The sequence below is a fragment of the Geotrypetes seraphini genome, chromosome 1 (assembly GCF_902459505.1).
Source record: "Geotrypetes seraphini chromosome 1, aGeoSer1.1, whole genome shotgun sequence".
In the NCBI taxonomy this organism is placed as follows: Eukaryota; Metazoa; Chordata; class Amphibia; order Gymnophiona; family Dermophiidae; genus Geotrypetes; species Geotrypetes seraphini.
Genome location: NC_047084.1, coordinates 202,747,362 through 202,769,793, shown reverse-complemented (window position 1 = coordinate 202,769,793; position 22,432 = coordinate 202,747,362). Strand labels below are relative to the sequence as shown.

General features: G+C 40.9%; 1 protein-coding gene across 6 annotated transcripts in view; it reads right to left on the bottom strand.

Annotated features, from left to right (window-relative positions):
• Positions 1 to 7,116: 7,116 nt before the first annotated feature.
• FGL1 (fibrinogen like 1) overlaps positions 7,117 to 22,432 on the bottom strand; it is a 179,785-nt gene continuing 164,469 nt past the window's right edge. For 4 of the 6 annotated variants that reach the window (XM_033944101.1, XM_033944095.1, XM_033944106.1 and 1 more), the window contains 3 exons: positions 16,166 to 16,254; positions 10,562 to 10,749; positions 7,122 to 8,507 (listed from right to left, as the gene is read on the bottom strand). In XM_033944101.1, coding sequence (XP_033799992.1) covers positions 8,348 to 8,507; positions 10,562 to 10,749; positions 16,166 to 16,254 — 437 coding nt within the window. In that variant the 3' untranslated portion in view covers positions 7,122 to 8,347. Of the gene's footprint in view, positions 8,508 to 10,561; positions 10,750 to 16,165; positions 16,255 to 22,432 lie in introns of all 6 variants that reach the window. The other 2 variants (XM_033944118.1, XM_033944112.1) reach the window with 2 other exon arrangements.

Here is a 22,432-nt window from a genome sequence, read left to right as displayed (position 1 = left end):
CTTTCCTTAATTGCTTCTGATAATTTCAGCTATACACAGCAGTGCAACATGTAGAAAGTGAAAAACTATCAAAGTATCAACTGCAAGAGACAAGATTTTGGACCAACTATTTTGAGGACCTCGGTATTATTCTTTATGGAAAACTTGTGCCTTAAGTGTCCTCCAGCACCAGACACACGCACAAGCTGCACTGCCTCCAGTGGTTACCTTACATTCTGGAACGTTGCCCGCCTCACTGCTGTAACCTCATGCAAGCGCTTTCCTGCGTCTGCACCCGATTGTGAGGTGGAGTGGAGAGGACAATTGCGTACAGACGCAGGAAAGCGCTTGCGTGAGGTTACAGCAGCGAGGCGGGTAATGTTCCAGGACATGACCGCCGGACACTTGAAGCACAGGTTTTCCATAAAGAGTCAGTCTTTATAATACCGAGGGCCTCAAAATAGGCCGCATGTGGCACCCGGGCCGCGAGTTTGAGACCACTGCAGTAGGCAGTATTTGGGGGGAAAATACTAAATAATAGCAGATAAGATGGTGTGGTCACAAAAAGAGTTTTATTTTCAGATATACAGTATGCACCACAAAGAACCAAAATGGAAACAACCCCTGTACTTCACTAGAGTTCTGCAACTTGGGGGGGGATGCAAAATGGTCAGGATGAGTCTCCCCCCCCCCTATTTCTACTCCAATAGAGGAAATAGCTCTGGACAGGACCAGGTGTACAGTTATGTAGGTCAATATTTAAACTCTGCAGTAGGCTTCTTTTTTAACATATTTTATCGAATAAAAACATCACAGCATAACAAGAAGAATACTGCTTCAGTCATTTCAAAGTAGCCATGAACATAACTACATCAACAAAGATGTCAACAATAATTTTCAAGTTTTTCTCCCCCTCCCCCCCAGATATACTGCAGTTCCTATATCTCAAGTAAGAACATAAAACAATTTCAACTAGAATAATCAAAGGGTTCAATAGTCTACTCCAATCAACCAGAGTCTATGAGTTCCAAAAAAAGGTTCCCATGTAAATTGCAACTTTCTCCCTTTAGGAGTATCCAAGTCAGGAATTCGTTGTCATTCCATTTGCAGATGCTGAATGAGCAGGGCTCTCCACTGGGCCAATGAAGGGGAATGTGTGGCTAACCAATGTAATAATATAGCTTTTACTCTCAATAAAAGAGAAATTTACAAAATATCTTGTAACCCTTTAGGTTCTGGGGATACAATTGTGCACCTAGAGAATAGTACCAGTGGAGTTAGTATGCAGCACACTTTCCAGAGATCAGAAATATGTTGCAAAATCCTTTTCCAAAAAGATTTTATAATTTAGCAGGAATAAAACATGGGTCCTAGGGTGACGGTGCAATGATTACATTTTGGACAAACAGAGTCTTGATGAATGGCCATGTTTTGGGTTTGGGTGGGCGAGATATATAGGCGCAAGGCCATAGTGTAACCAATTTCCCTGAGGGAAACTGGCAAGGGCAAAGTAGACAACATATGTAAATACTGTATAAGTTTACCCTCTGGCATCATTACACCTAGGTCAGTCAACCAGTGAGCTGCAGGTTTCAAATAATCAAACTCTGGGTGCAGGTCTTGTAAACCACAATGGTAGAAGCGTAAAGGTATATTACTCTGCACCCCTTGGAAGAGACCCTCTTTAAATTGTTCGAGAAAGTCTGATGTCCAAGTTGAATGGGGCATGTCACGAACATATTGTCGCAACTGCCAATACACATAACCATCTAAGGCAGGCGGCAAGAATTCGGTCTGCAGATCAAAAAAAGATTTGATAGAGCCATCATCCTTGAGCACATGAAAAAGATAGCTGAGGCCCCTAGCCATCCAGTTTTGAAATGTTCAAGATGTTCTCCCTGGCTCATAATCAAGGTACCCACAGATAGGGAGCAAGGGTGAAATAATGGGACAAATCTTTAGTAAGGTACAAAACCACCTCCATGCCTCTATCATAGCCGCATATACTGGATGCATGTGCTGCAGTAGGTTTTTTGTTGTTGTTTTTAAATGCCAGCTGCTGCATTTAATTATTTTATGAGAGTAGTTTGAAAAGTTTGGTAAATAAGCAAATTCAGCACTATAGTCTATAAGTCAGATTTCTGTGATAAGCAAATTAATGAAAACACTTTTAAAACAGAGAATAGTGAAGTTTCTGGAATCCAGTGGATTACAGGACCGGAGGCAAAATAGATTCACTAGAGGTAGGTCTTGTCAGACAAATCTGATCAATTTTTTTGACGTGACCAGCAAACTGGATGGCCTTCGATAGTGTTCCACACAGACGTCTAATAAATAAACTGAGTGCCCTCAGGATGGGCTCCAAAGTGATGGGCTGGGTCAAGGACTGGTTGAGTGGAAGGCGACAGAGGGTAGTGATCAATGGAGATCACTCTGAGGAAAGGGATGTTACCAGTGGTATGCCTTAAGGTTCTTCTTCTCTGGCCTGATTTTAACATTTTTGTGAACGATATTGCTGGAGGGCTGTCATAGAAACATGATGGCAGATAAAGGCCAAATGGCACATCTAGTCTGCCCATCCACAGTAACTATTATCTCTTTCTCTCTTCAAGAGATCTCACGTGCCTATCCCAGGCCCTTTTGAATTCAGATAGTCTCTGTCTCTACCACCTCTTCCGGAAGATTGTTCCATGCACCTACCACCCTTTCTGTAAAAAAGTATTTCCTTAGATTACTCCGGAGCCTATCACCTCTTAACTTCATCCTATGCCCTCTCATTCCAGAGCTTCCTTTCAAATGAAAGACTTGACTCATGTGCATTTACATCACATAGGTATTTAAATGTCTCTATCACATCTTCCCTCTCCCGCCTTTCCTCCAAAGTATACAGATTGAGATCTTTAAGTCTGTCCCCCATACGCCTTATCACGAAAACCACACACCATTTTAGTAGCCTTCCTCTGGCCCAACTCTATCCTTTCTATATATTTTTGAAGGTGCAGCCTCCAGAATTGTACACAATATTTTAAATGAGGTCTCACCAAAGTCTTATACAGGAGTATGAATACCTCCTTTTTCCTACTGGCCATACCTCTCCCTATGCAACCTAGCATTCTTCTAGCTTTCGCCATCACCTTTTCAACCTGTTTGGCCACCTTAAGATCATCACATACAATCGCATCCAAGTCCTGCTCTTCTGTTGTGCACATAAGTTCTTCACCCCCTAAACTGTACCGTTCCCTCGGGTTTTTGCATCCCAAATGCGTGACCTTGCATTTCTTAGCATTAAATTTTAGCTGCCAAGTTTCAGACCATTCTTCAAGTTTCACCAGGTCTTTCTTCATGTTATTCACACCGTCTAGTGTGTCTACTCTATTGTAGATCATAGTATAAGTGGTAGTTAGTTCTAGCATTTTGCTAATTGATATTGGATGGATGTGGTAATTTTCCTGGTAGACTTTATACTGTCTTCAACAAAATATATCCAACAATCCACCCAGCACTACATACACCAATATCATCAAATAATATTCAAAATGGAGAAAAGACCTCGGTGTCTAATAGGAGTGTCCTAAAAAAATACAACTCCCATTTAGACAAACCTATGTCAATGTTCAAACTTTGAGAGAGGAAGACACATCCTTGGTCAAAAACTCCAAGACAAGTGGAAAAAATATTGCTTATTGCAGCTATTATATAAATATATCAAAGTATCATCACACTTTATACTGTTCCATGCTGGGAATTTTAAGTGGAAAAGATTTCTGGTGGAATATCTGTTGGAAGCACCCTGAAGTAGGATGGTCAACTCCTGTTAGGTAGTCGGGGGCATCTCCACTTAGGATCTTAAAGAATCAATCCTTGCGGTTATAGGCAACCAATGTAATCCAAGTTCCATAATTCATATATGAGTCTTACTGCTGCATTTTGAATTATGTTTCTATGTGATAGCAACCAAACTACTGTGGCTTGGCCCTAACTACATCAACTACTTTCGTCCATTTCATTGCCATCTGGATCTTCACTGTAGATTGAATTCTCAAGTAAAGTTCTGGGTGAAATTATAGACTCCACACTTTCATTCAATGACCATCTTATTTCTCTGGTAAAAAAAAATGCTTCTTTAGTCTCCATATGCTGAGGAAAGTGAGATCCTGCTTTCACCAACAACATTTTGCTGTCCTCATGCAATCAATCATTCTTTTGAGTTTGTATTATTGTAATTCGGTCTATCTAAGTCTCTAAAGACTTCAACAGATCCAGAATACTGCAGCTAGGTTGATCTTTGCAAAAAGCAAATATGATCATATTTCCCAGCTTTTGTTAAAACTTCACTGGCTCCCAGAAATCTCTAGGGTTTACTTTAAATATGCCTGCCTAACATTTAAGATCTTGCATGGCACTCTTCCCCCCTTTAATTCCTCTATCCTGGAACTCTGTGAGACCTGATATTACCAGATCTATCCAAAAGCTTAAATTATCTTTTCCCTCTTTAAAAGGCGTTATCTATATCGGAAAATTAGGGAAATCTCTCTACTTTAAAATTACTGAGCTTTGGAATAACTTTCCTGTTCAGCTGTGTAATTTGAGCTCTTTCTAATTATTTCAAAAACATCTGAAAACGTGGCTATTTTTAAAAATGTAATTTCCGCTGCTCTCTATATAATCACTAATTCTTAATATATTTTCCTTTCTTAAACTCTTGTAAACCGTGTCGAGCTCTATCCTTACAGAGCAGATGCGGTATATAAGCTTAAGTTTAACAATTTAGTATATAGTTTAGTTTAACAATTTAGAGCAGAGAACTAGCGTAATATTATAGTAGTCTAGTTGAGATAAGGTTAAGGTTTGCACTAAGATACAGAAAGTCTCCGTTTCAAAGTATTTTTTGATGTTTCTTAGCTTTCTCATCACAAGGAAAGATTGTTTGTTTTATTATTGATTGATTGCATGTGGCTTTTCATGGATAGGTAGTTATCAATTTCTACTCCTAAGATTCAGGATTGTTGGTCTAATGGAAACTCTGCATCATCTACTTTAATTCTCAGAACATAGTGTGAGTTAGTCGAGGGTCCTAGCCAAAGGAATTTGTTTTTGTTCTTATTTACCCCCACCCCCCCTTCTACATAAGCATACTGTCATTTTTAGTGCCAGCTGCGGCAGTAATAGCTCTGATGCTCACAGAATTCTTATGAGCGTCAGAGCTGTTACTGCTGTGGCCGGCGCTAAAAGCCACGCTACACCTTTGTAAAAGGGGGGTTTAGTTTGTGAACTGCAAAGGGGATCTTGCATATGATGACAGAGTGCAATGGAAGAAGATAACAAGTTGCCTTATGGACATAGTGATTTCTTTTTTTTCAGTTCAGTAGTTTTTATTAAGTATTTTAAAATACATGAAGCAGCTCATTTACATAGAAACAAAATAAAGCTTTCTGTATGAATAATCTACAAATCTATATATAGCTGTAAAGGAGCAAAACTGTAAGAAAGGCTCCAAATGTTAGAACTGCTTATGAAGAATATATAAGAAAAAGATGAGGAAGAGGAAGAGAAGAAAAGAAAAGAGGAAAGAAATAGAAAAAAAAAAAAGAAAGAGAAGGAAGACAGGAGTGTCTAAGAGGCAGAGCGTACATATGAATCCAAAAATGACCAAGGTGATTTGTTGTGTTTCAAGTTCATGAAGGTTCGGAATGTAGTTTTCTTCTCATATGCATAGGATTCAAATCTATGGTACATACTCAGAGAGTTCCACCAAAAAGTATAGTCTAATAGCGAAGATGATTTCCAATTTTTCAGGATGTGCATGAGAGCTGTCACAAACATGGTATCGATGAGTTTAGGAGGACAATTTGATTGTGCAAAACAGGGATGTTGAGAGCGAAGGATTATAATGTCCATAGAAATCTCTTCCGAGCAGTTAGTAATAGATTGTATGGTCTTCCAGACGTGAGTCCAAAATGAGCAAACATGAATACAGTGATAAAGCATATGATCAAGAGTTCCCTCTTTATTCAAGCAGTTCCAGCAAATAGAGTCTTGTTTTAGGTTGGCTTTCCACATGCGGAATGGGGTCCATACTGCATGCCACATAAGAAAGAACATTGATTGTGAGACTCTAGAAGATAAAAGCGGACGATTTGTTGAAGACCAAAAAAGTTCCCAATCAATGTCAGAAAGTGGAGTTGTAAGTATAGCATCCCAGTGTTTCATAGAATAAATTGAAAAGGTGAAAGAGTGATCTCTTAAAATGCTATAAAAGTAAGATATCGCCTTGCCATTTAATAGGGTCAATAAAGACCAGTGGTAAATAGTATTTTTGTATGACATGAAGTCAAATCGTATATGTATAGAAGACAGTACTCCAGTGAGAGAAATCCACTGTGAATAAACAGAAGGAGGCAGTGAGTATGTAGAACAAATTATATCAAAAGGAACTGACGAATTGAGAGTAGACAGTTGATGAACAAACCATATTCCTGCCCGCTGCCACCTTTTCCATGAAAGGGATTTGCCATGGTTTTGAATTTTGGAATTGTTCCAAAGGGACATGAATGGGCTAACATTAATAGAGATCTCAGCCAATGAATCTAGAAGATGAAGAGCATGCTGCGTTGAACCCAGTAAGGAGTACCTTCTCAAGTGTCTGGGTACCGATATCGTCAGTAAACATGAGATGTGTAGGGGTGCGCATAAAAAGCATTCCATTTCGAACCAAGTAGGGAGATCTTGGGGAGAGGAGTCAGTGAGCCAGTAAGCTCCATATTTGGCTAATGAAGCAATATAATAATGGTAGAAATCCGGAAAGTTAAGACCACCATTAATCTTAGAGGCTTTCAGTTTGGCGAGAGCAATTCGAGGTTTTTTTCTTGTTCCAAACGAATTCAGATAGCTTTCTATTTAGCCAATGAAAAAACGATTTCCGGCATAAAAGAGGAAGCATAGAAAGAGTGTAATTAATTTGAGGGGCCAGAGTCATTTTGATGGATGCTATTCTACCCCACCAGGACAAATAAAGCGGAGACCATCGAGATGTAGTATTTAGAACTAGATTTTTGACTTTAGATATATTAAGATCTTGAACTTGAACCGGATCTTTATGTATTAAAATCCCTAAGTATTTCACAGCTTCATGCGACCATGAGAAAGGAAAATGAGTCAGATCTGATGGAAGTATATTATCATTCAGAGGGAAGATCTCTGATTTCTCCCAATTAACAGAATAACCGGAGAGGAGAGAGTATTGAGTGACAATATGAATAAGATGAGGAAGAGAGAGTAGGGGGTTCTTAATGAAAAGTAAAACATCATCCGCATAAGCTGCTAATTTGAGGTCTCGATCAGAGGAGGGAATTCCTTTAATTAAAGGGCTTTGTCGAATAGCTGAAAGGAGTGGTTCCAACACTAAATTAAATAATAATGGTGAGAGAGGCCAGCCCTGTTGGGTACCTCTATGGAGGGAAAATTTATTGGATAAAGAGTTGATAATCCGAATACGAGCTGTGGGTTGATGATATAACGTTTTTATCCAATCTGTAAAGAAAGGGCCAAAGTTATACCACTTCAGGATACTGAAGAGAAAAGGCCACTCCACCCAGTCAAAGGCTTTTTCAGCATCAATAGCTAGGCCTATTACAGGTTCTGACATTGTTTTAGCGTAAGCATTAATATAATGAAAGAGGCGCAGGTTATCTCCTATATATCTTTGTTTAATGAACCCTGTTTGATCTTTATGTATAAGAGACGAGATCACTTTATTAAGTCTTAGTGCAAGTAATTTTGCCATTATCTTGTAATCTAAGTTAAGGAGAGAAATAGGACGGAAGTTTTTAACCAGAGTGTCGTCTCTATCAGGTTTAGGAATTACTACAATGGTGGCCTCAGTGAAATTGAGTTGTTTGTCCAGAGTGGAGTGGAGGAAATTATAATATGTAAGGAGATGAGGAGCTAAGAGATCGCGGAATTGTTTAAAAAATTCATTAGTAAAGCCATCCAGGCCGGGAGTTTTCCCAGTAGGTAGGGAAGATATAGCAGTTTCAATTTCTGATATGGTTATTGGAGAATCAAGTTCCAATTTGACAGGATCCGATATGGTCGGATGAGTTAAGGAGGTAAGAAAGGAGTCTATATCTGATTCAGAAGCAGCAAATAGTGACAAATCTGACATAGTGATTTCTAACAGGTCATCACACTCCATGGCTGGCAGCTGTCATATATCTTTAGCAATGTGGACAGAATAACTTGTCAGATTATCTATGATATGGTGTTACTATGAATTTTCAGCATCATTCTAAAAAAAAATCTAAATAGGACTGCTGATTGCACAGGCTTTAAAATAATATTCATTTTGAAGAATGCTGAGCTCAAGGAATTAGACCAAATTTGGCTCAAATTCTGCTGGTCTAATCTTCATGACAACAGACTTTAAAGAGTACCACCATCCATGCCAGGTATACCACACGACCCCATTATCCGTCATTGCTGTGTAGGGGCCTTTGTAGTACAAACCATTCAAATTTGCAGCGTGACACCTGGAAGAAACAGAAAAAGCATAAGTAAGCAAGAGTAATTACCAGTGTTCAAGCTGGATGTGGACAGCCAACCAATTCAATCAGTCTCTCTAGCCAAGTGGGTCGCTATAGGCCAATTCATTACACGATTTTAAAATGGCAGCTGGTGTACGATAGACTTTCCATGCAAATTAGTTTCATGGAAGTTAGTCATAATCCTACCCACCAGTTGCTGAAAAAGTGACTTTCACACATGCAAAGAGCTGGTAGGGAAAGCCTGAATAACTGAAGGGGAAGCTCTGAAGCAGCCTCCTATGGCACAGATGTACATAGTGTTAACCACTCACAATATCTGTCCCCATTAAAAAAAAAAAAAAAGTAGTGATGCTCACCCTGACCACAACCGCCATCCCTCCAACAACGACCAAGGGGCACTGAAACCATCCCCCCCTCCCAATGATAACAGCCACCACTAGACAGCAATTCACCAAGAGACAGAAGCGATTCCCACTCCCTTCTGCCTCAGCAGCAACCTGATTGTGCATCTGGGCCACCTGACCCCCCATCCTGCATGAAGATTCCCCTGCCTGGGGAGGGGCTTAGGGTATCAATGCCAATCAGGGCCTTAGGCCCCTCTCTTGTGCATCCCATGATGCACTGGGAAGGGGAAGGTCCGCTATTTTGAAGAGGCGGGCCTGTTGGCAAGAGGGAGTGGGCATTTCTTTCCAGCTTAAACCATGAGGTATGGGGGAGCAGTTGGAAGGGGTGCTTGAGTTTTTGGGGTCTTGGTGGGAGGGGGGATCTTTGTGTTGGGGGGGGGGGTTCAGGTGGCCCGGATGCACAACCGGGTTACTGAGGTAGGAGGGAGTGGGAATCTCAACATGCTAATATAAGTTCAAAAGTTTTTTTTGTATAATCGCTGTCTGTATACAGTCTCTTCCTCTGTAAACCACTCTGAACTATTTGTGGTTTTGCAGTATATGCAAATAAAGTTATTATTATTATCCCTTCTGTCTCTCTGGGTGCATCGCTTTCATGGGGACTGCCTCATTAGGGTTGCGCAGATGGTATTGGAGACCCACTGTCAGGGGGAGTGCAGCGGCTGTGGTCCAGAGTGGGGACCAGCACAACTTTTTTTAAAAAAAGGGACAGATATTGTGCGTGGTTAACACTATGCACAACATCTGTGCCCATTAAAAAACAAAAAAAAGTTTACTGCCCCGAACATCTGAGGCAAGAGGCTGCTTTGGGGCTTCCCCTGCTGACTGTGCATGTGTGAAAGTCACTTTTTCAGTGACTGATGGGATGGGATTACAGACGACCTCCACAAAACTAATTTGCATGGAAAGACCGTCGTACATCAGTCACTGTTTTAAAATCGCTCAAGGAATCGTCCAACAGTGACCCACTCGGCTAGAGTGACAATTATTGCCCTCAGACTCTGAATAAGCCCAGCTCCTGTACAAGTTGGGGAAACTAGTATTCTGGTGTCCAGTAATTAGGGCTCAGAGCCTGAAAACAGGAAAATAGGCAGCTTAAAAAAAACCTTCAGTGCTAAGCAATTATGGGGAAGGAAGTTACACAAAAATAGAATGGGCATTTCAGTTAAATATTAATAAATTTTGCCTAGATATAGCTCTGACTCCTTATATTGTAAAATTTCACTAGTGATCAAACACTCCTTCTGAACCTGATAAGGGAAGTCACACAATAGAGCTGGCTCTGTGTGTGGCTTCTACCATGAAATTAATGATTTTAAAAATCTGAAGTTTTGTAGTTAGCAATAATCATGCAAATTACTCCATAGCTCATTGCCAAATGCCCTCCTTCCTATCGGTGTATAAGTGATTATTGGCCTACACATTAATAGGAAGGATGGTATTGACTGAGGTTACGAATAGCTGAAAAATCCTGGCTTAATGCAAATGAGAGGAGCAGTTTTGCATCCCTCCATATTTGCACCTTGTATGGCCACACTGTTTACAGTACAGCATTCTACATTATCCATCTTTTTTTCTGGAAAGTTTTATTGAGAAATATTTTAATATCAAAACTGTTATTAAAAAAGGAATAACCTGTTAAACCACCAGCCCGCTTTGTCCTCTTCAGCACAGTTACCCTCATAATTGTCATTGTCCTTGTCAAAGGTACTGAATTTCATCCCCTTGTGGCTGGCCCACCATGTTTCTTCAGGATGAAACCCCCCAGAGAGAGAATCACCAGCTGTGCCAGAGTATTCCCCACAATTCATTAAGTAAGAGCTCTGAGGAAAAGGAAAGTTATACATCACAAAAAGAAAATACAAAGCTCTTTTATTTCTTGAAATGACTCCCATTATACAATATGTACAACAGCAAAAACATCCCTATCAAGAAACGGTTATGTTTACAAAATGCAGTGCAAAGAAATCGCTTTAAAAAGTAAGTAGGGGGGGTCCATAAAGAATCAGACTGCTATGATTTTCAGAGTCTAGGGCCATTTACAATATGACATCTAAGTCTGAATTTGGATGTTTTAGGAAAAACCCTTCCCCCCCCCAATCACCCTCAGACCCTACCCCCGATTACTCTCCCATATATGGAAAGCTGATCTTAAGAGGTAGTACCATGAGACTACCACTAGAGCTTACAGCAGCTATTTTGAGACAGGCAGCTGCTAGAAGAAGGAGCAAGTGGAGATCAGTCCTGTCTAAAAGACTCCCACTTCCATCCAGCGTCTGCTCCCATCTCTCTCTCCTCCCCACTTCCATCCAGTGTCTACTCCCCTCGCTTTCTCCTCATCACGTCCATCCAGTATCTGCTCCCCTATTTCTCCACACAATAAACCTTAAGCACCACTCAACCTCTTCCCTTTGTCAGGCCATCTCCCTCTCTCCCCCTCACCTTAATGGGAGCTTTTACAAAATCAAAGTTTTCTCTCTGAGGGGCCCCGATGTGGCAGCCATTTTCACAATTTGCATGCGGCTACCCTGGAGCTTCTCCTCTGCCGCAATCTACTCCGACAAAAACAGGAAGTTACATTGAGGAGAAACTTCGGGGCAGCCAGGTGCAACATGTGAGAACGGCTGCTGCGTCATGGCCCCTCAGAGAGAAAATTTTGATTTTGAAAAGTTCTGCGAAAGGGAAGGGAAGGAGATGGCTTGATCATGGGTCCCCCTGGAGCTTTGGGGCCCAGGGCACCTGCCCTGTTTGCCCTCCCCTAATGCAAGCCCGGAAGGATAGGATGGGAAAGAACAGAAAAGTCAAGCTTGGTGTTGATTGTTTCCTTGGGATGATGTGAAAAACCTCAGGACATTAAATGCTTTAGAGCAGGAGCTTTTGTGATTTTCACCTTGAAAGGTGTTGTGCTCCATTTCTGAGGCTTTTCCTACTCCCTGTAGGGACTGTATACCACTAGTCATTTTGGTGGGATTGTTTTGTGAATATACGTAAGTCTGATTTTTGAGCACCATTTACTAAATACTGCTAGATGTCCAAATAGTCTTTTTTTTAATCATCTACTTAGATGTCTCAGCCACAGTGACGTCTAACTTTATATCCCATTTTTGATCAGAAAAACATCCATATTAAAAACGTCCTAATGCTGACCATTTGGATGTGGATGAGGCCAGCATAATAATGGACTGTCCACATAGACATTCCAACAGAGCAATGGGACACCTTAGGGGGTCACTGCTGTGAATTCAAATAAGGGTGCCAGCAGAGCCGCCAAGAGAAAATCCGGGCCCTGGTACAAAGATTTTTGAGATGACATGTTTTAAGGCCAATACCTGAAATGAAATATAGAACATAGAAGTTTGAAGTATTGTTATCGAGAATTTTGTTAGTGATTCTAAAGTTAGGACAATATTGCTATTATCTTTCCGCTAACCGTCAAGCCATTTATAGTCTCGAATCTCTCGATAACGTAGACAAAAAGGCACGCGATGTCAGTGGGTCCTTTATGCTACAATTACAGCATTTACAGGGAACTTTACCTGTGGAATTATTTCTTCCTTTGCTGTCCTGTAAAGTCTTCTTTACAGTCCACGATGAATCAGCGTGGCTTGTGTCCCGTTTTCTTCTTCCAGGATTCAGTGGGAAAGCAAGGAGAAGTAAACCAAGCAATAAATTTGAAGCTAGGAATGAACACGTGAGAACACTCGTTGATAGTCACTTTCACAAGTTTTTGTTTGTTGAATCTTGAATGCACCGTATTATGTCACTCAAAAGTATTTTATCATTGCCACTGCCTTCTATTGCTTTGTGCTCACTCAAAGCTTTGCAGTCTTTTATGCAAAAGTTCTCACACCATTCTTTGTCTTAGTTTGTAAGGACATCTCCTTCTTGAGATGACATGTTTCAGTTTTTGTGATGTTTCTTGACTTCATTGGGCCCCCTTGAGCTTCATAGGCCCTGGAGTGATGTACCGGTTACACCACCTCTCCTCGGTGGTGTACAGTATCTCTCACCTTAACCCTCTTATAATTTATGGTTAGCTCCCTAAAACCTACTGTGCCCTCCTGTGTATCACTCCAATAACATTTATGGCTGAAGGTGGCACCTACATGGCAGTATAATACGGTTTGGGAGGACTTACACATTCTACCATAAATGTAGTGGTTAGAATAGCTTATGGTCCTAGGTCCGCCTCTCTATGGTTCACTAGTCCATCCACCAGGCCACTTAAGACCTGTGTGTGGCTCTACTAGGCTTCCCCATACCAGATGCTGATGTTTTAGAGCCAGGGATGTACCTTTGTGTTCTCATTTTCGTGTGGTGGAAGAGGGTCAGTGATCACCAGGGGAGTGTGGGGGTGTTGTCACCCCTAGGCACCTAAACAGCTTGGTTAGTGCATTTGGGCTGTAACAATATTCTCCCCAGCATGCCCTCTAAAGCTTGAGGGTCCTCCTCAGATCTTTTATCCAGGCTAGGCAACTGCCTAATAGCGCAAACACAGGTAAGAGATGCAGTCTTACCAAAACAAACACACAGTCAGAATGGCTTTGAAACAAAAAAATAAAGATTTTATTCAGGCCACTGGCCAGGTAAGTTGTTTCAAACCTTTGGTTATAGTTCTGGTATGCTTTACAGCAAGATTCCTGAAATACATTCAATTTCTCCGAGTGCCCCCTTGTACTTGTGGTTCCCCACAGTGTGAAAAATCTGTCCCTGTCTACCTTTTCTATGCCCTTCAGGATTTTGAAGGTTTCTATCATGTCTCCTCTAAGTCTCCGCTTTTCCAGGGAGAATAGCCCCAGTTTTTTCAACCTGTCCGCATATGAGAAGTTTTCCATACCCTTTATCAGTTTAGTCACTCTTCTCTGGATTCCCTCAAGTACTGCCATGTCCTTCTTGAGGTATGGAGTACTGTGTCCAGTACTGGTCGCCATACCTCAAAAAGGACATGGCAGTACTTGAGAGAGTCCAGAGAAGAGCGACTAAACTGATAAAGGGTATGGAAAACTTCTCATATGTGGACAGATTGAAAAAGCTGGGGCTATTCTCCCTGGAAAAGCGGAGACTTAGAGGAGACATGATAGAAACCTTCAAAATCCTGAAGGGCATAGAAAAGGTAGACAGGGACAGATTTTTCACACTGTGGGGAACCACAAGTACAAGGGGGCACTCGGAGAAATTAAAAGGGGGCAGGTTTAGAACAAACGCTAGGAAGTTCTTTTTTACCCAGAGGGTGGTGGACATGTGGAACGCACTTCCGGAGGCCATGATAGGACAGAGCACATTACAGGGCTTCAAAGAAGGTTTGGATAGGTTCCTAGACGATAAGGGGATTGAGGGGTACAGATAGGAGTTGAGGTAGGTTATAGGAATAGTCAGGGACCACAGCACAGGTGATAGACCTTGAGGGCCGCCACGGGAGCGGACTGCTGGGCGAGATGGACCTCTGGTCTGACCCGGCGGAGGCAAATTCTTATGTTCTTATTTTGTAATAGCCTAGGTTTCTGCCCTGGAAACAGTCTTTGCATAAGCACATATTTTTAAAATTCCAACCTCCACTTTGCTGTACTGGCATAGACAAAAAAGATGAAAAACAAAACAGCAAAGAACTCAAAATTAAGATGTCACTAACACAGATGAAATCTTGGTTATGCTTCCTATCAGGTTTTAAGGACCGTACTGACAAGTTACTTTTGTTCAGGTAGTTTCTCTTAACTTTGCTCATACAATCCTTTATCAGACTTATATTGGAGATAGAGTTAAGCAGTTCCTTAGGAGACAGTAAATCAAGTGAGTTTACCAGCACATATAACACAGCCTTGAAACATCCAGCTTGCAGCTCCAGCTCTACATGCAGTAGCTGTGAGAACCCTACTGAGCTATTCTCAGCTGCATGTAGCACATTAATTAGCTACTGACTCCAATGACAGGCAAAATTCAAAATGTTTTCTCTGCTCAGTAACATTCTTCAAACATGATTGTGCTATCACACACAGTAAACCAGAATCACATAGCAGCAAGCAGGAAAGTTAAGGGCAAATCTAAACTTACAGTTTTAGCTGACTTGCATGGCTTCAGCTGGTTCCTGAAACTCTGGTATGCCTGTATTAATTTCCATAGCTTCAGGCTGTGGAAGAGATTCTGATCCTGTACAGAGAGGAGATTCTCCTGCCTCTTGCATGTCCCAGTCAGAAGGGAAATCTCTGGAAGGGGACTCACGCTGGACTTCAGCTGGGCTCCTGGACTGTATGTGCTTAGACCAGTTCTCCTTGCCCTGTCCCCAGCTTCCTTCCTGGTCTGCAGTTTCCTGGGCTCTACAGCTTTCATAGCTCTCCTGTTCCTGTCTCTCCCTCTCACTGTCTCCGTCTGATTTCTTGTACTATGACCTGGCCTTTTAGAAGCTGAAGGCCACACCCCCTAATCCAGGGCAGGAAAACAGGCTTAGGCATTACACAATGCAGGGCAGGCTTCCTTCCCATGCTTCAACCAGCACTCAGCCTTAAAGGGACAGGACTACATACCTGCCACAGTGCAAATCCTGGCTATTCAGAGCCAAAAACTCTGAATTAGCTCTGGATTTGTCACAGTGTCTTACCTTGATACATGCAGTGATCATCTAGTCAGTTTGGGCACCTTTGTGGCACTTAGATGCTTCTAAAACAGGTCTAGTTCCAAACATCTAAATTCCATCCAGGATATCTTGAAAAAGTTTGATTCAATACAAGTCATCCATGTCTAACGTGCCCTTAGGCCTGTCCAAAGTCTGCCCATAGCAAGCCTCCACCATGCCCATCTCATGCTCTGAATGCACAGAGGCTGGTACGTCTCACTAGACATCCAGAAAAGTGGTTTTGATTATTGGCACTCGGACATCCAAGTGCTGATTTAAGATACTTTTTGGATGTCTATTTTTTTATTATGAGCCCGATAGCCTTTATTTAAAATCCTCCCACATATTTGTAAAGTCCATAGCTCTCTGATTTTCAAAATACCCAAAACAGCATTTGAAGTCCTGAACTTTCTTTCCGATAAGCTTTGAGACACAGTTTCCCAGCAAACAGATGCAGACAATGCTGTTAACCCACCAGCAGATGCAGTTTCTTCTGTCAGTCTCTCATAAGATCAGTTAACACCTGTTGTTGGCATTTGATTCACTATTAAACCTAGTAGGCTTTCTTTACAGAACTTCAAATATTGCAACAAAAAGTAAATAATAGACTGATTTACTCTTTTCATTACTACCTTTTCATCCCCAACTGTAAAACTCTTGTATTGTGCATAACGGCAATTTCCTTTAAAATCAGCAAGGTCAATTCTCAGTATGTAGCTCCCTAGAACAGAAAAAAATATCCTAATTACTCCAAGTTCTTTGAAAGAGGAAAAAAGATCAATCCAATATTTGTTACCTGTACCATACTATATAAAACCTGGACGAAGAGTGACCAAGATGATAAAGGGGATGGAATGCTTCTCGTATGAGGAAAGAGTAGAGATGTTAGGGTTCTTCAGCATGGAAAAGAGATGGCTGAGGGGATATATGACTGAAGTCTACAAAATCCTGAGTGCTGTAGAATGGGTAAAAGTGGATCAATTTTTTTTTTTTTTTTTTCTTCATCAAGATTTACAAAGTCTAGGGGACACTTGATGAAGTTACAGAGTAATACTTTTAAAACCAATAGGAGGAAATATTTTTTCACTCAAAGAATAATTAAGTTCTGGAATACATTGCCAGAGGATGTGGTAAGTTTGGTAAATGTAGCTGGTAGGTTTGGTCAAGTTCCTGGAGGAATGGTCCATGGTCTGCTGTTGAGACAGATAAGGGAGAAGCCACTGCTTGTCCTGGATCAGTGGCATGGAATGCTGCTACTAATTGGGTTTTTACCAGGTACTTGTGACTTGGACTGGGCTAGATGGACCATTGGTCTGACCCAGCAAGGCTATTATATTCTTACCAATGTCATTGCAAGACCTGAACCTAACAACTAAGGGGGAAATTCATCAACATGCTAAATAACTTAGTGTGACTAATGATTAGCACTTTCTAAATGCTAAGATGCCCATTATAATCCTATATCAATATTGCCAGTCCTAATTCAATTTATACATATGTTGTTCATAAACTATATGCATCTGGCTTGCTCTCTTCATAACTATATATTCAATTATGATTAGAAGCACCCAGAACCGGCTTTCTTATGAGATAAATTCATCCAGTAAAATTTCTCATGGCCGCAAGCTTCCTCATTGACTTCAAATTAATCATAACTGTTTCATTGTTTAATTAACATATTTATTTTTAACTTCTATAACTTGAAGAAATTCAAAAGAATTCATTTCTCAAAATGCCAATTCCTGGCACACTGCCAAACCCTCTGCTACTTTGTTCTAAGTCTTATTATGATTTTAGAAAGCAGTTGAAAATTCATCTGTTTAGTATTTAACTATTCTGATCTTTTATATGGTATTTTTAAAACTTATGTAAACATTGAACATTTTGGTTATGCAGTATAGAAATGAATTATTAGATTAGACTGTGCTGACATGCATGTTTCACAATCTGTGTCAGGGCTGGGTTTGTTTGACTTTCACCATGGCTTCTTACTAGTTTATCATTATAATCTTATGGCATCTTTGCATTTAGTATTCACTAATCATTAGTACACGCTAAACCACTTAGCGCCCATTGATGAATTTCCCTCCAAGTGTTCACACAAATTTTGAGGGAGTATCTAGAAGGTAACTGCCAGAAAAGCTGATATTCATGAGATATTCACTATGAAAATACATTTGTGTACAAGTGGATGGGCCACCAAAGATGTTTCATTAATACCCTCCACTTTCCCCATAAACAGTAATTCGGCCAAATACATATTTATCTTTTATTCATCTCAGAGCCCTTGGACTCAAATGTACAGTATTAACTCATGTTCTGTCTATGCTGACAGATATCCATCAGGAAGGACTGCCACACTTTCACACCTCCCAGTACATCTAATGGTATTGATCTTTGGCACTTGTAAAATGTTTCCATGCATGTGAAGAAATAGGAAATCTAATCCAAAAAATGTTTTTTCTTATATTCCATTAATTAATGCTCGCAGAAAAATTTAAATGCCATCTCCTATTGTTAAACACTGGAAGGTAAATTTTCAAAACAAATTTACACATTCAGCACAGTGTTCTATATATATAAAAAACAGAAACACTTATTTATTTAGTCAAATTTTTAGCCCGTCCTCCATGAAGAGCCCAGAACAAGTTACAAGTTTACATACACAGAAGAAGGTTGAGCAACAAGGTTACAACTTTACATACAGCAGATATACAGAACAGAACAGATTAAAAGGATGAAGATCAGTAGTAGAAATTCCTATGTACATGACAGCAGATAAAGGTTGAATGGCCCAGCCAGTCTGCCCATCCACAATATCCACTATCTCTTCCTCTCCCTAAGACATCCCACGTGCCTGTCCCATGCTTTCTTGAATTCCAACACAGTCTGTCTCCACCACCTCTACTGGGAGACTATTCCATGCAACTAAACACCCATTCTGTAACGCAATATTTTCTCACATTAATCCTGAGCCTATCACCTCTTAACTTCATCCTACACTCCAGCAACATTATACATATAGAGGACAGTTCTATAAAGGGGCACCTACTTTCCTAATAGAATAACCAGAGCAGGAGTAGCCTAATGGCTAGTGCAGTCGTCTGAGAAACTGAGTAGCTGGGTTCAATTACCACTATGGCTCCTTATGATCTGGGGCAAGTCACTTAACCCTCCATTGCCCCAGGTACAAAGAACAAAAATAAAACACCTTACTTTGACCCCACTTGGGACAGAGAAAGTATCTGCATATAATAACTGCAAACTGCTTTGGTTGTACCACAGAAAGGCTGTATATCAAATCCATGATCCCCTTTATCAGATGTGATTATTAGGCATGAGCAGTTATGCCAGCATAAATGCTTGTCCCTAGATTCAGGAGATAACTTATAGTATTCTGCTTACCTCCTGCCCAAATTTGGCATATATGATTGCTCACCTACAATGTACACACTATCAAAGATAAGAACATACTTATAGACAGAGGCATAACCACGAGAGGGGCTCTTAATTTATTTATTTATTCCGTTTTTTATACCGTTCTCCCAGGAGAGCTCAGAACGGTTTACATGAGTTTATTCAGGTACTTGAGCATTTTTCCCTGTCTGTCCCGGCAAGCTCACAATCTAATGTACCTGGGGCAAAGGGGGGGGGATTAAGTGGCTTGCCCAGGGTGCTGAGGCTGTAGCTTTAACCACTGTGCCACACTCCCCCTTAATTCAGCAGGCACACTTCAGCTATTAATGCTTGCTCTCCCGCACATGCTCAGTTGTATTCTATAGCTCAAACAACCTTGTGTTTGACATTGGGAAATGCTGTATCATTGTATTCCGATGCATCATGAGGGCAAAATGTGGCCATATCGTCTTTTTAATAAAGAATCACATCTTCCAAAGAAATTTCATTTGTGGCAAAACTGTTTGCAAATTTTTGTAAATGTAATGTTCTGTATCTTATTGTTCAGTTTTCTTTTGTAAACTGCATTGAACTTTCAAGGTACTGCAGTATATAAAGACATAAAAACTAAAAACAGATCCAACAGTTCTGCAGTGGTGAACAAGTATCGAAAACAAAAAAGAAAACTGCAGAGATGATGTACTGAAGTCAGGAATTTTATTAAAAATCAACAAGTGTTGTATTCCAAATGATGGTTCTTTTTTGAAAAAAGCACTGGGACCTGACACGGTCCATGTTTCGAAGAAACACTCCTTCCTCAGGGGTCCTAGCTGCAAATCATACTAGGTGTGAGTAGAACCAAATGAAAATACAAACCATAAAATAGGTGATTCTCAGAATTACTTATAAAAAAGCTCCCGTAGGAAACGCGCAGGACTTCAGCTGACAGTATCACACTTACCAGAATTTCCTACGGGAGCTTTTTTTATAAGTAATTTTGAAAATCACTTGTTTTATGGTTTGTTTTTCCATTTGGTTCTACTCACACCTACTATGATTTGCAGCTAGGACCCCTGAGGAAGGAGTGTTTCTTCGAAACATGGATCGTGTCAGGTCCCTGTGCTTTTTTTCCAAAAAAGAACCATCATTTGGAATACAACACTTGTTGACTTTTAATAAAATTCCTGACTTAATAGAAACATAGAAACATAGAAGATGACGGCAGAAAAGGGCCACAGCCCATCAAGTCTGCCCACCCCAACAACCCTACCCCCTTGAATTTACCCCCCTAGAGATCCCACATGTGTATCCCATTTCCTTTTAAAATCCTTCACGCTGCTGGCCTGAATCACCTGAGGTGGAAGTTCATTCCAACGATCGACCACCCTTTCAGTACATCATCCCTGCAGTTTTCTTTTTTGTTTTCAACTGCATATATAAATACATTTTTATGTTACGTTTTTTGTTTTCTACTACATTATAAGCCCTATTTTGAACAGAATGTAGGAACTGGATCTGATATGTCCATGTCAAGGCATTTACAATTCCTTGTGAAGTGAAAGCAACCCATTTTACAAAGATACACATAGAAAAACTGAATGGAGGACCACAGTACCTTAAATAAGTAAGTTAAATGGGGCAGAGTCAAAATGAATGGTAGTGTTACCGCTCAGAGAATCTGAAGTTCCTATCTGTTGATTTTTCTTGCTTCTGCTATGCCTCAAACTAATCAGTAAGTGGAAAAGAATGGTGAAGTTGGGTACCTCTGCTGGCTTCATATCCTCTGCGGTACAACAGATCATCAAGAGGTATGCAACTGGTATACTGGTATTTCTATTGGAGAGCCCATGGACAGGAGTACAAGAAAATTTAGGCCTGGATCTATTTTCATCTTCTCTGGTCTGCAACACCCCCACCCCCATCTGGTAGAAGCTAAGGAGAGTCTAGGATGATTCATTGCAGCCAGTTCAGCACGGCCATTTCAGAGCAGCTCTTTCAGCGCTGAATCGGCCCATGAAATGAACAGCCATGATGAATCATCATTTGGGGGAGAGGTGATGCCCTCCCCAAAACCCTCCAAAATTTGTCCCTCCCTCCCTCTCTCCTCCCTGTTCCTAATCTGTCTAGCTTCCAATCAGTAATTCCTGTTTCTGCCGCTCCTTTATGTACCTGCAACTCTGGGCCCGGTTTTCAAATCTACAACTCTGGTCCTGGCCCTCCACCAATATCAGAACTTTGGAGGGAGGGAAAAGAATTGTTTCTTACCACCACTCCTCCTCTACTACCACCACTGTTGCCACCAACACCGCAGCTTCTCCTCTCCTGCTATTGCCATTCTTATACTGCCACTGTTGCTTCAATGCCGCACAAACCCAGAATGGGACGATTTATTACGGCTGTTTCAGTGTGACTGTAATGAAACATCCTGTGATGAAATGGCTGCAATAAACCGTCCCTTTCTGGGGGCAATAACATCTAAAGACTGTGTTAGTGACCAATGACATAAATCAACCTTTTTCTCCGTTGTCCCCAAATCACGATGGAGGGAGAGATGAGGGACAGAAATGCTGCATCCAATTGGGGAGATGGAGGGAGAGAAAAGTAAGACCATGAAAGGGAGAGGAAAGAGATGCCAGAGCAAGGAGAAGGGATGGAGGAATGAAGATGCCAAAACATGGAGAGAGAGGGAAAGATGTCAGGGCATGGTGGGAGGAAAAGGAAGGAGACATATGGGGTACAGGAGGAAGGGAGGGAAAAGGAGAGGAAATGCTACAGCTATGGAGGGTGAGGGAGAGATAGATGCCATGGCATGGAGGGAGGGAAGATGCCAGACTGTGGGGTGGGGAGGAAAGGAGAAGAGAGAAATGCCAAAACAGGGAACGGGGTAGAGACAGAGAAAAATGGAGGGAATGTGAAGTTGAAATGAATCGTACAAAGGAGAGAAGAGGCACAGGATAGTTTATGGAGGGATACAGAAAGAGGGAAGTTGCCATATGGAAGGGGGGGAGGGCATGTGGATGGAAGGGACAGAGAACGAAGGCAGACAGTAGATTCGGGACAGTAAGGGAATTTTTTAAGTACCTTCTTACTTCTCATTTATAATCTTAATGTATATTTTCTTCAAACCGCTTAGAACCTAACGGATGTAGCGGTATATAAGAAATAAATTACATTACATTACATTACATAAAAGGGACAGAGAAAAATGGCAGAGGCTAGATGGAAGGGACAGAGAGAGGGCAAATGCTATATGGAAGGAAGAGAGAGGACAGATGCTGGATGGAAAGAAGACTGAAGAGATGATTAAACCAGAAACAACAAAAGGTAGAAAGATTTTTTGTTGCTTTAGAATAAAGACTCGTAGTATTGTATCTGTATTGATAAACATTTTTAAACAGAAAATGGAAATAAGGTATTATTTTTATTGGACTAGTTTTAATACATTGGTTTACTAGCTTTCAGAGACCAAAGCCCCCTTCCTCAGGTCAGGACAGGATATTGTA